This window comes from Anarhichas minor, unplaced genomic scaffold, assembly GCF_050575085.1.
Source record: "Anarhichas minor isolate MPS153535 unplaced genomic scaffold, ASM5057508v1 ptg000033l, whole genome shotgun sequence".
Classification (NCBI taxonomy): Eukaryota; Metazoa; Chordata; class Actinopteri; order Perciformes; family Anarhichadidae; genus Anarhichas; species Anarhichas minor.
The window spans coordinates 12063583-12079685 of record NW_027466479.1 but is presented as its reverse complement, the minus strand read 5'-3'; the positions used below and the strand labels follow the sequence as shown (position 1 = coordinate 12079685).

Genomic DNA, 16103 nt, shown 5'->3' with positions numbered 1-16103 from the left:
ATGTGCAAACTTTTTCTTCTTGCTGAGGTTTGAAAATGGGAGTCAAAAACAGTAACTCTGGACTCGTGGCTCCCGGCCAGTTTAGCTTGTGACTCGAGTCAGGTGATATCGACTTCTAACCCTAAATACAAACTGTGAGAAATTCAACCCAAAAGTGGCTTTACTCTGTCTGACTTCTCAAATTAAAGAGGTATGGTTTACTACCTTTTATCTGTTTGGTTTTGGTTTTTTTTGTCGAACTTTTCCAACTCCCATTAAAACGCAACACAAATCCCAACACCCCATGGCATATCTTATACCAGTGTCATTGAAAGAATGATCTCTTTCAATGACACTGACTTAAATTGAATATACCCAACGCATGCATGAACAAATTCACACCCACACCAACTACTAATTACATTGAGGCTGTCAAAGTGTTGATACACATGTCGGGGAGCTGTAGCAAACCATTCAAATTCTCCCAATTAAGAAACCAACACTGACGAAGAGGAAAAATATCTTGTGCGATTATAAATCATGTGGCATCCATGCCTCGCATTTTGGTCAGAACCCCCCCCCCCCCCCCCCCTGGTCACGTGACTCCCGGGGATGAGAGAGCCAGATTAACGCTCCGTGTTTGTCAGGAGTCCACTCGCAGAAACAGCAGAAACATCGTCTCTAACATACGCTGGATGTGGCGGTCCGAGCACCAAGGACGCCAAGTATTCCACCTTTTTTTATTTTTTTTTAGCACGTAGTACCTTTGAATAATTCATTTCTTTCTTTTGGTGGCATTCATAAAACAACGTCAACATCGCAGCAGGATCAACGATGATTTCTCCGTGGGACCGGTGGTACTCGACGAGCTGCTGCCTGTGCTGCCATGTACGGACAGGCACCATTATTCTGGGGATATGGTACATGGTGAGTGAGGTTTTCATTCGATGTCAGGCACAAATGTCCACAAATACAGTGAATATGTACAATATTAGATTGAATAATTGATAAATATCGATTGAGTTTGACTGAAATAGCTCAAATAGACAGCGAGGTTACTGCTGTTTTTCATTTGTTTTTGCGATTTGCCATTTTGAGGAAGTCCTCGGGTGTTAGTGGATACATATAAACTACAGTGTTAGTTAATCAACCGCCACTATTTCCGATCAAAGCTCTTATTTATAGTATATATATATATGTATTTTAATGAATATAGCATCAGCACATAAGATATATAAGCACAGTTTGTAACGTTATTCATTATAAGCTACCGTTAAAGTTAACGTTCACTTATTGTTGTGCTGAAATAACAACTTTTACCAGCCCATCACATTTGATTTGTTCTATATTTGTAGCGGTTTAAATATAGAGTTTGCTTCCGGTTTTAACCACGGGATAACCTAAAGTTGCAAACATAGTTCAGTAAGCCTGTTAAATCCCCGACCTTTAAGTCCCACTCTCTTCTGTGACCCTACTACTAATCAAGTAGACGTCGTCCAGCCAATCCCAGGAAAACAGACTTTATGTTGCCTCCATGAGGTGTTTTGATATCCAACACTGATGTACAGGATCATGGTCATTTCTTCTCATCATGCTGGTTGGGCAGATGCTGCACTGAACCTGCAGCAGTTCTACAAATCTCAATTTCACACATAACAGTTTTCTTTCTAGCACCTGATCTTTTGCTTTTCTCCATTTTTGTGAATTACATTTATTTACATTGGGGACTAAGTTGCGCAAAACAAGCACTTTGAATCTGCATTTTGATTGGTATTTTTGACTACTTTCTCTAATAATTAATCAGCAAAAGAACCAATGGAGTACTTAATAATATGAATAATAACAAGTTGAGCTGTTGGCCTGTATCATATCATAAAGAGTAACTCATTCAAAAACCTGTCTAAAACTTTTTCATCTCAATTACTTTCGTCACACTCCAAGAAAAAGCCCCGATCCATCTGATCAATTAATTCAGGAGGTTAACCCAAGAACCTAAAAAAGGGATATATATATACTCCAATATGAAATGTATTGTTAACATTGATCTTTATTTCCCCCACAGCTCATCAATGCGGTGGTCCTACTCATCTTGCTGTCGGCTCTCAATGACCCGGTTCAATACCGGTACCACCTCACCAGCACTGAGCTGGGAACTGACATCGATGTCATGGACGATGCAAGTGAGTGCAACGAATCCCCTCAACGCTACGTGTCTGACGTGGCATATCCTTGGATTAGATGTCCTCAATGAGGCGTGCTTGTTATTCCACATGAAAAGAAAAAAAATACCCCCACAATAATGCCAAAGGACAATTTATTTCCATTTTTATTGCATGGTACACAATTTAGATAAGGAGTCTGTGTGACCTTAGTGACACAAGGTGGCTAAAAAAGTTGAATGATCCTAAAACTGCAACACTGTTGGTCTTCGGTGCATTTATCTCTTCCCAGAGCACATATGTTTAATTTAAGCTTTAATCGTCTAATAATAACAACACTCTAAGAATGTGAATACAAATGTAAGCCATATCAAAATAGTACAGTTAGTACATATCCAGACAAAATCAATGTTCAATGGCCCTATTATTTGGGGTTTATCTCCCAGCTCTGTATGACAGTGGCCGTACAAATCAACAGCACACACATCCCCATGTGTTTCTGCAGCTCTGAAATCCCCTCTCCTCTCCGTTCTGCCCACCACTTCTTTTCCCACAGTGCAGCTCTCAGCACAGACACAGCTGAGTAGGCTCGGCTCCATACAGAACACATCAGCGTGAATGCGTGTTTTCAGTATTTCCCCCCTCCGGCAGCAATCATCGTCACAGTCGCCTCTGGAGCACCGCAGACCCCGTCACTGGCTACTCTGATTAAAAAAAAAACGACGAACTCTAATTCTCTATCGGATTTAAAAGGGCCGTCTTGACTGATAGCGTCGTGTGGACGACTTTTTTTTTTTGTAGGTGTGGGGTGGCAGTGCATTTATTTCTGCATGTGTTGTTCATATATAGTATGTGTTAACATCTGTCCTTGTATCCAGTGTGTGTGCGGCAAGGGAGGGATTAAGATGGAAGGGGTATCATCATTTCCTGGGTCTTAACACGGTATCAGTTCTGTTCAAGGCAATGTTGCTGGGTGCTCACCAACAGTCACGATGATGTACAGACGTGGCTCTCAGTCCTTCATGAGTCATGGAAATTGTAATGTTTTCATGCTGACAATGCTGAGAAAAAAACCCACCGGGGGATGTATTGATTCCACTGTTTCACAGCTATTACTGTTTCTGGATACCAAGTTTGATAACTGCTGCATGGTGAATTTTGGATCCCTTTCACCAAACAGGACACATGCAGATATCCTGTTTTTAACTTGATGTCAGTGGAGCCCTGTACTACTGACAGGCATCTCGTCTGTCCGTTTTTACGGCTGTAACGTGATCGTGAGAGGGGTGTTACATTTAGCACGTCTTGCATAACAATTACCCACATGCTGCTGATCATGTTTTGTCCAAGGCAGATTGCGTGCTAAAAAATAGCGAGGTTACTTAAGGTGCTTTTGTTTTGTAAAATCCACGTCCTCGTGAAGACTTTTGGATTACCTCAGTGGACTTAAGAGTTCAAGTGAAATGTAATGGCTGTTTTTCCACTAAACTAAATTATCTGTTCTCACATTGTTGTGTTTCTTTGTGTTTTTGCTTCTACAGATATCTGCATAGCCACTGCAATATCCCTGCTCATGATTCTTATATGTGGCATGGCAACATATGGTGCTTACAAGGTAAATAAACAAACGATCTGACCTTGAAAAACAACAACATCCTGCCCTTGTTCTTACTGGCTTTCTTCATCTATTCTCAATCTCTCCCACATAGCAACATGCGGCTTGGATCATTCCATTCTTCTGCTACCAAATCTTTGACTTTGCCCTGAACACACTGGTAGCCATAAGTGTGGTTGTTTACACGGTGCAGGACTACCTCCAGCAGCTGGTGAGAACTATTTCCCTTCAACAGCTACTTTTAAAGACTATACTACTACTACTGTTATATACTTCTGCTACTATATCGTTTTGACTTTTGACTATATATATAAATATAGTCAAAAGACCAGGCATAACACAGGTCTCAGATGCAGCTTAGGAGTCCATTTCAGACTTGCTGGTTGTTTAGGACTGATGGTTTTGTCAGGTGCTGATTTGTAAAAGGACACTTCCTGTCTTTTGTTTATCTTCTGACATTTATTTATGTGATTTATATCCCTCCCTCCCTTCCAGCCGGGGACATTCCCTTACAAAGAGGACATCATGTCCACCAACAACATGTGCCTAATTTTTGTAGTCCTCCTCTTCATTGGCTGCATCCTCTCCTTCAAGGTAAGCCCACAGAGTCTCTTCGTCACTGCAGATTCTCCCAATCTGCCCATCTTTGGCCTTTTTGTTTTGGATTTTGTAATTGAATCCACAACATCCCTCTGAATGACGTCCAAACAGATGAATAGAAAAACGGTATACTTTGAAAATTAATTGATGATGCAACACACGTCAACACATTACACACACACACTGAACATTTGTTCTCTGAACTGCCCTTTATTATAGATTTACTCATCATATTGCAACGTGATTGAGGCAATTAAGTCTCGCGCTGTGCACACACCTCATGCAGTATGAACCGTATGGCATGTGTAATGAAATCTGCCAGTGTGAACAATCCCATTATCAATGTTCTTCATGAGATTACCACACAGTCAGAGAGCAGCAGGTCAGGGATAACAGGAAACAAACTCCTGTCAAGCTAACTCCCCCTTAATGCATGGATGACTCTCTAGGCGTAGCTGTGCTCTGGGACGAGATGGGACAGGAAGTTCCAGTCATCTGTACAATCGAATCAGGTCGTTTCTTCTCCAAGCTCAGATTGGAAATGCTCTCGGCTGACGTCCAAAGCCAGACCCGGGGTTTTATGATAGAAAGCAGCCACTGGAAGATGCACTGCTGGACTTACAGAGAGAGAAGAGTTATAAAGGTCATGTCTCAGGCAGAGAGCCTTGCTGCACAGAGTACATGGGGCAGTTGAACTACTTTTTTTGTGTGTGCTATAAACATAAATATAATCCTGAAGTTTGCCAAGCTAAATTAATAGAATCCCATTTTTATTGATAGGCTGCACATACAGTATACATTGGCTACTGTCCAGATGATAGTTGAGTCAGTTCCCTGGACAAGGGCCAGATCTGAAACCTCGGCTCTCAGCACAGAGGCAGCACCTGCTGAAGCTCCTGCCGAAGCCAACATCCTCCACTTGACTGCACTTAGCATACATGACAGATAGAGACAGGCGGGAAGAAGGAGAGCTGGAGAGAGAAGGGAGGGATGCGGCAGATAGAGAGACGCACGTGGACAGACGGTTGGATGGTCAGGCTGCCTGGTTACTCGGTCGGTCGGTTGCGCTTACTGCTGGCGTAGGTACCGACACAGCGGGCTACTCACACACACACACACACACACACACACACACACGCACACAATGAACCTCCTGTTCTGCTGCCAAGCCAGACGGACCTAAACCCCAGTGCTACCATAGCTATACTGAGGGCAGGAGATGCCTGGTGAGTTGCCTTGGCTAAAATGTTAATGGGCGACCAAGAAAGGCAACATTGTATTTGTACAACTGTATCAAATTGTCATGTATCCCTGACCTTCCTTGTTGCAGAGGTAGCTCATTTATCACAGTCTTCATCACATAGTGACGTGATGCATGTCTGCCGTCAGCATCCCTAACCTTGATGAATGGATGACATCATAGCAAAGCAGCCTCAGTAATAATGAAAAGTGGAGACAATGCTGTTAAAGGTCACTGTGTGGTCTTTGTTTTTGCACCTCTCCGGGGACAGGCCTACCTGATTGGCTGCGTGTGGAACTGCTACAGATACGTGAGCGGCCGGGGCACCACGGAAGTCCTGGTTTACGTCACCACCAATGACACCGCGGTGAGTAATCACATCCACCCTCTAGTTCCTCAGCCTCAAGGACACCCTGAAAATCACCCTCACTCACGTCATAGTATAATTGCGTTTGTTGCAGCGTTGATTTATTTTGGTGCCTTACAAGCTTTCGGTTCATTTCATAAGGGGAAGATAACTTCCATAAAGGCTTTGAAGTGTTTTTATATCACTATGCTTGGAGATAATCGGGGCGGCGGGCCAAATTGATTCCAAATTCTAGGTATTTGCCCCATTGTACACAATCAATGGGGCAAAACAAATGTGTGCTTGTGTATGTAAAGGCCTCCAAATTTTGGGGCAAAAATAGCCCAAAATTACCCTGCTTGGCACATTGACTTTATTACAGTCCATCCGATTCTATGTTCAGCTGTGAACCAAATTTGCTTTTGTATGTTATTGCAGCTCAATGAGTTGATACCTCTAAATGTACAAGGTAAGGATCGTAGGCATTACTTGCACCATTATGATTATATAGCGTGAATTGTGCTTAGAGCAGCAATTTAGAGCCTGAAAAAATAGATTTCATTTTTACAACTATTAAATGCAAATTCTCAAACAACTTCGTTAACCTCAACCTCACATTTCAGAAGTTAAATGAATCCATGTAACGCAGAAAGACAGGAAGGGATTTTTTGTTCTGCTTGGAAAATAATTTCGCTGACAGACGATTTCATAACAATTAATCGACTGTTTCAATAAGAAGAACAGAAAAAAGATAGAATATCTGTCATGTCACAGTGTTTACATACATGTACAGGTGAAGATGCTATAAGTGAGAACCTGCAGTTAGAAATGTTCAGGATTTGCTTAATATTAAGATTAGCAAGAAATTGAGACCTATTTATGGTGATTAAATAAAAATGATATCCTATATTACCTACACATATCACTTTAGGAGATGTATTGCAAATTATCAGTAGAACTGGTAAGGTGAACGCAGTTATCCTCTGTTGTGTGACAGTCAGCGTATTGACATTGGTGCTGTGAGTAGCAGCACTGTAGGTGCTGTAGGTCGTGCTGAGGTGTGATTGGCTGGCTGTGTAGAGCCGGGTGTCGTCCGTCCCACTTGTCCCCTTCAGTGTTGACTCATGGGCTTTCTGAGAGGCTTTAGCATAGTCACGGGTTTCCATTTGTCTGTCCGTCTGTAATCCTCCACACTGATACACAAGACATTAATCTGTTTCTCTCAAGCTCTCGTCTCAATACATAGCACCTCATCTGCATGTCGCTTTGTCCTTGTTGCTGTTGTTGTTGTCGTGGCCCTGCTTCACACTGCTGACGTTTTTTCAACTTAAGAAAAAAAAAAAGACTCTTATTGCAGCAACTAATCCAGTAGTGATATCATATTGTGTATCATGTCGCCAAATATCGTGTATTATGTGTCAGTCAGGAATCTTATGAACTTAATATTTTTAGCAAATGTGTTTTGGGCCCAAATCAGAAACCAAGAACACACTTGAATTTAAAAAAAACAAAGCGACCGAGGCAACTAGGTCAGAGCGAAGGCCGCGGCACAAGCTGTGTGAATTTTAATTGGAGAAGTATTTAAATGCAACAAATATCTGCGGCTCACCTTTTTACGCAGGTTAACCTCATAAAAGCATGAATAGTGACGACGTGGTTTTATCACCGCATTCCTTCTCTCCGCACACAGAGCTGAATGAATAGAGCGCCCCATCTATTTCTGCTATTGGAGAGCCAGCAGTGTGTCTGAATGGCTTTTTACTGCCTCTAACATCAAGTACCCAGCTGCTTATCTGCCGTGCTTTTATATAAATGCCATTAAAATGCACAAGGGTCGTCTCCCCCCCCCCCCCCATCCCCCATCCCCCCTCTCTCTATATATCTCTGTCCATCCTCCTCTCTTCTTCTGGACATGTTACATAATTGTCTGCTTGTCCGCTTCATTTCAAATCCTCCCAGTGATGTGTTTGGCGGGCCTCCCTGGCTGCTTCACAATTCCATCCCCTCCGAGCATATTCTCTCTCTCTCTCTCTCTCTCTCTCTCTCTCTCTCTCTCTCTCTCACTGAATTAGCAGCAGTGCTGGTTTTATAACACTAACACCATTTATAGAGAAAAACCCTCTGATGGAGAGAAGGCAATCTGGCCTCTAAAGCCCAGGCATGTGTGTGGAAGTTATCCTTGCAGCTAGAAATGTATGAAATAAGGAGAAGAAACCTGCAGCAGTTACTTGGGCTGTGGCTGAAATCACTTCCTATTTTCAATATACATTAACTGTATCTTAATTCTGAGTGTGTGCATGCCATTTCTGCATTTTATAGTGTCCTCACAAAAATTGCCCAATCATCATAATGGATAAAGATGTATTTGAGGTATGCTTTGAAACTGAAAGACGCTTTCTGGTTATCCGTTATGTTTCAGGTTCTGCTACCACCGTACGAGGAGGCCTTTGCCATACCGCCGAAGGAGCCCCCTCCCCAGTATATGGAGGCATGAGTGACGTCCTCGCAAGACCCCAGCGCTGGCTGGAACATGCTGAAAACGAGACAAAAGTCTTAGAGGCTGGTTTCAGCTTGGGTTCCTGCCAACCTTTGATTAGATTAGGGTGACCCTGAGCCAGTATTGTCATCAACCGTTCCCCTCCACCACCACCAACACTCTGGTCGTTGTGACGTATTTGCCTCGCCTCTCGTCTCCTCTGTCCTACTCGAGGACAGTATCGCAGCAACTCCAACCGCTACCGACGCTCCCTCTCTTGGCAGCTGCCGTCCCCTGGCAGCATGTCAACTCTTGCACCCCCCCCCCCCCCCCCTGAACACTCTGTCCCAACGTAATTTGCACTTTTCTTTGAGTGAAACGTGCACCGGTTTGGCCACCAACTGTTAATCCCCCAATACTGTGAATCTTCCTCGCGGTCTTTGTCTAGAAACTACCTGGAGAGAGAGAAAGTGACAGAGAGAGGGAGAGGGAAAGCGACATACATCATCAGTTATGCAAGAGCACTTTTTTCAGAAATTGACAAATTCCTTCGTTGAATGTAATGTCGAGGTATTTTTGTATGACATTTTTGTATAACAGTAAAAAAAAACGGAGAGAAAAAGGAGTGAGTAGTGAAAGGCTTTCCTCTTGTGATATCATACGTGTACTGCTGTCGCTTGTCCGGCAGGAAATCGTTTTGTAAAAAGGTTTCTCGACCAGTATCAACACCGTCTTCCTTTTGTATCCATGTAACTCACTGTCTGTGAACCTGTAACCCACTGACTGCCAGTGAAAATCCTTCTTCATCCATTGATCTCAATCAAAATATTCCAGTTTGCCTTCCTGTCCATTTCCTGTCCGTTCCGAGATCTCGAAAGCTGCGAAAGACGTCGGTGTAATTTGAAGCACACAAACATAAATGTTTCTCACGCGACAGACTCGCACCCAAAAAGGCAATACACATACTGTAAAATCTAACATGTGCAAACATTAGTGTGTTAAAATGTCTGTCTCGTGTTCCCATCGAGCTGCTCTATTGTGTGTGTTTTTTTTTGTTTTACATGGATCATGGTGTATAATCTGATCTTTTTAGTTGAGCTAATTTAGCTGGACTGAGGGCATTTTTCTATGAAGGCGGCGCAACATGCTGGCTGTACATGCAGAGACCGTTTGTGTGTTTGCCTGAGCGCTATGTGTAACTCCTTGTACCTTTTATATGTAGTAGCATTTCCTTTGCACATGCAGTGATATAGTGTTGTTGACATATTTCCTGCGCTGGTGATTTTTTTTGAAATTAACGATGGATGGAAATCTAAAGCACTGATTTAGCTTAGCGTAGTAGCACAAAATCAATATATGAAGCTAGATGCTTGTCTTTTGCCAAGAACTATTCAGACAATTATCAGAAATAATAATGGAACAAACGATATTAGATAAACCTAATCCCATTCTTTCCAATAATTCCTGCGTAGTATGTGCTGTCGACTTCAGACTATGCATTCAACAACTGATACTAATACTGTAGTTCATAATGTAGCCAGCCATTTGTTGGCCCTTTTGTCATTTTCCCTTTGTGAATTTTGACCACTGCTTTTGCAAATCCAACAAAGCTGAACATTAAGTTGCACTTTAAAGTCAGCGTGAGCTCACTGGGAACTGATGTGTTTTTGTTTGTGTTCACCTTTACCACAGTATGCTGTAGATAAGTGGTTCTAAATATGACCGGCCACCCTCTTCTGGACGGTACAAGCTTCTAAAACACGACATCAGTCTATGTTGGCATTGTGTGATGTGACCAAAAAGCTGCCGATTGTAAAGTGACTGAAGGAGGATTTCAGCTGCAGGGTTTAGAGAAGAGGCTTGTACAGTATCTGGACCAGTGGATGGCTGATGTGTCTCATTTTATTAGAATCGCTTCATTGCTCCATTGCTTTCCATTCACACACATCCTCTTGTTGGATCTGCATGAGCTCATGTCTTCAATTGTGAATAATAAAAAGCAAAATCAGCCGCTGTCTGCTTCTGGATTCATTAATTGAGTCAACAGTTTGTTTGTTGAAAAGAACCAATAAAAATATTCATAAATGTACTGTTATTTATATATATATATATATATATATATATAATTAAAATTAGCCATGGGGGTAAGAAAACTTTTTTTTCATAATGAATCTATTGTTCTCCATCTTCTTGTTTTAAATCAAAATGAATCTTTTTTTTCTACAGCAGACACTTTAACACAGGTGTCTCTAATAACACTAACGATGACTCCTGTGCTTTTCCACTCGTGCCCTGTAAATTTGTTTTTGCAGGCGCGGACCTGAGGAAAACCAATGTTTGCTGGTTAGTGTGAAACTGAGTGATAAACTGAGATTCAGAATTGTCCAATATGGAGTTATGTGGAGCTGACTGAAGCTAAAATGCTGTTCTCATTCAAATTACAGTGTCTGTATCTTGGGATAGGGTTGTTGGCATCTTAGGAAAAAACACTCGATAAAAATGAAATGCACCTCATAGGGGAAACTAAGCACAGTGGTTCACCAGAGGCTGACTGGGTTGATTCAATGCCAAGAAATTACTTCTAAAGCCACATCTAATGCTAATCCTTTGTTTTAATTTAAAAGTAACATTTATCACAAAAGAAATGATAAATAATCTATACAAATTGTACACTTAATCTACTTAATATATATTGTCATAAAAACAGTCACGTTTTGAGAGTATGACTGTGATGCTGATCATGTGCGTACATCCTGCTGCCCTCAGAAATTCAGTGTCCCTCAGTGGAGAGGAACAAGCTGGCAGATCAACAAGGATTTACTCGCATGCCTCAAAATGGACGCTGGCATTACCTTGGGTCTGACAGCAGGCCACCAGACAGACACGCTCACCTACTTTCTGCCACTGGGACGGGGCAGGAGGAGGGGGGGGGGGGGGAACCCAAATGGGTCACACTATAGAGGGTTGTACAGTGACATCCGCTGTGAGAGGACACAAGAGCCCTAGAGTGTTTTTGTAAAATCTGTCTGCAGACTTTGTATGACCTGGAGAGCCTTTAAATTGTCATTTAAAATGTTCTTATCACTAAATAAAATATCTAGGATATGAATAAAGATTACAGGTATTTTTGCACTCTTAGTTCCCAGTAATAAACCTACTAAATGTGTCCCATAAGGATAGAAAACTTTCTATGTAATTTCCTGTCTGTTATGACAATGAGAGAAGTTTATGAGCAATGTTGTGTGTGAGAATATAAAGCACTTAGCACCCTGTAAATGTTCACTGAGGTGAGAACTGTTCAATACTGACTTTACTCTAGTGAGCAACACGGCCTGACACTCTGCTGCCTTGTGATCATGATTGATTTTTATTCAAATGACTTTGTTCTACATAAACTGGAAATAACATAATCTGAGATCAGCCAAAATGTGACACAATCAGTAAAAAACAAAAATGAATGTGTTGGAGGACGCTGTACGGCCCTCAACAGGCTTTACCTTCTATTTATGGTGCAGATTGTTTACACTTGTTAATTCAAATCTTATTCTACAACCGCTTTAGAAATTGTCCTCATTCGGTGCGAGGCATCTGCCGCACATGAAACGGATCATCTGGGATGATTTCATTGGATTTAATTGGGAATCAAGAAAACAGCTTAGGGAAGCAGTGAGTGGAAAAACTGGGCCAAACCACTGGATGGGTGATGGACGGCTTATATCTCCGTCTCTGGGACGATGCATCAGTTTCAAACTTAGGCCAATGGCACGGACATCTGGTCTAGATCTGAAGTTCCAGTATTATATTATATCTTGTTGGTATTCAGGTTGTACCTAGTGATCATTTGCTGTAACAAACATTCATATTAACAGTTTCTATCTGGTTACATTTGATGAATCCTCAAATTAATTTAAAACGTATGCGTAAGAAAATAGCACAGATGATTTTTAGGCAAGATCCTAAAATTATATTTCTTATCACATGGTCCTAATGAGCACATGCCTTTCTCAGTCCTCATGGAGCTGTAGGTGGACTCGTTATTCTGAGGACTTCTTGTCCATTTAAGCTTTGAAGTTGAGCTTGATATGGTGAAGAGATTATGTTAACCTTGAGTGAAGATTGTTTTGTCAACTATTACTCAATTATTTTCTTTGGAAAGAGCCCAAAAAGGCTTTAGTTAGCCTCTGTTTTATGTCCATCAGCAGTTACAGATGATAAGGCTTTATCGACTTTATCCACCAATGCTACCAAACTGCCCTTCAGCAAGGCAGTCTTTCGCACTATTAATCGCTCTCTCAAGTTATGTATTTAACAGAGCTCCAACCCATTCGTGTTGTGAACACAGCCTCTTTCAACATGACTGCCTTTAAAAATTTACAGCAAACATGATTTGGAAGGACTGATTTTTGGCCATTCAATTCAGATTTATGGCGACATTTTTATATTATTTAAAGTCTGCTTGGCTCAGACACTAAACATAAATAGATCCAACAAATTCGATCTTTTATTATTTGTTTATGTCTTAGTATTGGTCAGTATATTCTCACTCAAGACAGAGGACTTCATCGGCTTGTGTGACAGAGGCAGACGTCACACTCTAAAGCTTTTAATACCTCTGAAAGGAGAGTCCTTACTTATTTTACACCCAGCTAATACGGCTGACCGTCATCCCCGTGGTTTACGGAAGTTAGAAAATAAATACTCTAAAAGATTTTTTTGACTCAAGATCAACCGTTTAAAATCTGGTGTCCTGAATTATTTCTCCTAGTCTTCTGCTTTTAAGTCCCATATTGTAAACAGTGTTATAGAATTGAGAGGAAATCCCTCACACGGACATTGAAATTGTTAATTGAATAACGTCATCTGAGAAAGTCAAGACGACACTGATGCTCTCTGGTGGACACCTGCAGGATTGTCTCTGGACAGATGTGTCATGTATCTTGATATCAGAAAAGAAATGATGGCAGCATGTACTGTTAACGCCGACTTTATTTATAACAACGGGGTGGGGGACCAGCTCTACTGAGGTGGCTGCTGCTGGTCTGGCATGCTCCTGATGATGTCAGAATCGCCTGAAGAGGAAAGGAACAAAAAAAAGTCAGCAGAGCAACAGAAAAATTGTCACGTACACAATGCAAAGACATCCAACTATATCCCTACATAAAAATATTTTCTATTATGTCCTTTTAGTACATTATGTTGGCAATGAGGGTAAAAGTACCCAACTGAGCATCCATTAACTGTCCACAAAGCACTGATAGACTCATCTAACGAACCACCAGTCCTGACCTGGACCATACCTCATGAGCAGGTCCAACAGGGAAAAAGTTCACACAGAGGAAAGTGACTATTCAACAAGTGACCCAAAATATTTTAAGTTCGGTCAATAGAGACATTTTTGCAGTGTCATTTGTTGAGTTGCATGTCAAACACAGAACTGTTTCACATTAGAAGCCACTACATTACATTAAAAAAAACCAATGAATCTCGTGTTATAAACACATTCTCCTCTGACCTCTCTGTATCTTGAATTGATGTGCTGAAAGCCATTGTGTTGGTAATAGAACACTAATACGCATATAGGCGAACATGTTCATTGTGTGGGAATGCATATTCTGTCAGGAATCACTGAAATACAGTGTTGTGATTGAAAACTTTATTAGTGTTTTTAGAGGTCTCGCTGGGACCACTCCTCAGAGGACAATATCCCGCAAAGCTCAATGTTTGAGGCGAAAGGATAAAGTTTAGACATCAACTGCACCATACTGAGTAGGTACTCACCAGGGTCAATGATCGCCAGTGTGCACACCCTGAAGTATTTGCCGCAGGCTGTGCCGAGCTCAATGTTGTTTCCACTGTAGTGATGGACACCAGTCTTGGCCAGCATGGCATAGTACTCAATCTCAGATTTCCTGAAGGGGACAGAGACAAGGGAAAAATGTGAGTCAAAGCAGCAGATACAAATACAGAAACGTTGCCAAAAAAAAAAAAGACAAGACATGCTACCTTTGAATCTGTTAACACCGATAATCAGTGATTAACTGGACACATTTCAATAGAATCAGCCTTTTAGACCTGTTGTGCTTCACAACATCGGCATTGAAGCCGACCTGTGAAACGGCTCCGATGCCTTAACAGAAACCAGACTAACTGGTTTAAAATAAATAAGAAGTTTTGAAATCGTTCTTTGAACATGTAGCATAACTTTGCACGAGCACACCTTGTGAATGCAGTGTGCTAATATAAAGTTGTTGATGCTACATGGTCTTTCAACCATAATGACTCATTGGTCACATTAACACTCTGGTGTAACTACTTGCTAACAACAACACTAAATATAATTGTATACATTAATAGAATACATATGAATGTATTGATATTCCTTATATACCTGAGGGCTGGGCAGTTGTTGGCCAGGATAACCAGCTTGGCTTTTCCCTGACGAATCATCTTCTGGGACTGTTTGTAGCCCAGGACGTATTTTCCACTCTTCATCACCAGCTGGAGACGGGAGTTAATAGACTCCATGGACTTTTTCTGAACAAACAGATACACATACCTCAAGTTAGTGACAGCACACAAGCTATGAAACGCCATCTAACCTGCAGCTTTTGTTCATCGTCGCGTTCACACTAAACCAAACTGTGGGAATAATACATTTGCCATTTAACAAACGAACACAAGGAGGTCAGCACATTTAATATGTTGATAACGTACAATTAGCAGGGATTGTTGACACCATATTGACATGTTTCTGTTAGATTTAGCAATGTAGCATTAGCTACACTGCCGGTGTTATACCGTTGCAGTATTATAGCTACTAGTCGACAAACAGACGGTGGACGGGAGTAAACGAAGAGACGGTCGATACATGCTTTCATATATTTGCAGCCGAATTGATTTAACACAAAAAATATACACTTTGAGTTTAAATAATACGTTTACACGGAGAGCTACATTGCTAGCTAGCAGGCCCTGACAGAAACACGTCTCCACGTGAAGCAGCAGCCTGGCCCTAAAGCAGCGCGTGCACTACGGGCCGAGCCAACGCCACTCACCGTTTTCTTTGCGGCCACCATTTTTGCGGTTTAGTCCTGACCGGCCAACCTGCGGGCGAGAGGAGGGAAGGAGAAGACTATCGTTAATGTCTGGATGGTAACAAAATGTAAAATTTAATAAATCCTGGTTACTTTTAATCAAAAAACTGAGAGCTCGTCTTACTGTAAGTTAACTCCAATATGGCCTCGGAGAGAAAGGAAGTCCCATGGTGCATTGCGCTGCTATCTTTTCGCTGGCCTGCGCAGACGAGTTCTGCGCAGAATACTCACTGCAGATGGTTCAGAGAACTTTAAATCGATATAGGACTATTTGAAAATATATAATTACAACGAATGAACAATAGTCTACAGCGAGTATTAATGAGACAAAATCCCCCAAATAATCTCATACTAAAATATATATACAATAATGACAACAATTAACATTTGTAGAATAATTAAATAAAATCAACTTTACAAAATGCAACGTGGACAATGATTAAAAGCTAAACAAAAACATATTAAGGCCTAACTAAGTAATCGTTTCCATTATATTTCTGTAACGGCAGGGATCTTTTTAAAGCTTTATTCCATATATCCATTTTACACACAAAATATATTGTTACCTATATAATATACATTTCCTTATTGATT

General features: G+C 41.3%; 2 protein-coding genes across 2 annotated transcripts; one reads left to right on the top strand and one right to left on the bottom strand.

Moving 5' to 3' along the window:
* Positions 1–595: 595 nt before the first annotated feature.
* On the top strand, positions 596–10429 carry laptm4b (lysosomal protein transmembrane 4 beta). Its single transcript, XM_076105866.1, has 7 exons — positions 596–906; positions 2042–2159; positions 3680–3753; positions 3848–3964; positions 4249–4347; positions 5865–5960; positions 8359–10429. The coding sequence occupies exons 1-7, from the start codon at positions 814–816 to the stop codon at positions 8431–8433; spliced, it is 672 nt and encodes a 223-aa protein (XP_075961981.1). The 5' UTR covers positions 596–813; the 3' UTR covers positions 8434–10429.
* A 2954-nt stretch (positions 10430–13383) lies between these two features.
* On the bottom strand, positions 13384–15745 carry rpl30 (ribosomal protein L30). Its single transcript, XM_076105867.1, has 5 exons — positions 15634–15745; positions 15471–15519; positions 14804–14949; positions 14194–14324; positions 13384–13484 (listed from the first exon to the last, which is right to left on the bottom strand). The coding sequence occupies exons 2-5, from the start codon at positions 15489–15491 to the stop codon at positions 13432–13434; spliced, it is 351 nt and encodes a 116-aa protein (XP_075961982.1). The 5' UTR covers positions 15492–15519; positions 15634–15745; the 3' UTR covers positions 13384–13431.
* Between the last annotated feature and the right edge of the window lie 358 nt (positions 15746–16103).

What these genes read in the sequence shown, in the direction of transcription:
- laptm4b (XM_076105866.1), top strand. Translation starts at nt 814, where the DNA reads ATGATTTCTCCGTGGGACCGGTGGTACTCGACGAGCTGCTGCCTGTGC. An exon ending in CAACATATGGTGCTTACAAG is followed by an intron (nt 3,754 to 3,847) that starts GTAAATAAACAA and finishes TCTCCCACATAG; the next exon opens with CAACATGCGGCTTGGATCAT. An exon ending in GCTGCATCCTCTCCTTCAAG is followed by an intron (nt 4,348 to 5,864) that starts GTAAGCCCACAG and finishes CTCCGGGGACAG; the next exon opens with GCCTACCTGATTGGCTGCGT.
- rpl30 (XM_076105867.1), bottom strand. Translation starts at nt 15,491, where the DNA reads ATGGTGGCCGCAAAGAAAACG. An exon ending in TGGTGGCCGCAAAGAAAACG is followed by an intron (nt 14,950 to 15,470) that starts GTGAGTGGCGTT and finishes CTGTTTGTTCAG; the next exon opens with AAAAAGTCCATGGAGTCTAT. An exon ending in AACAACTGCCCAGCCCTCAG is followed by an intron (nt 14,325 to 14,803) that starts GTATATAAGGAA and finishes TGTCCCCTTCAG; the next exon opens with GAAATCTGAGATTGAGTACT.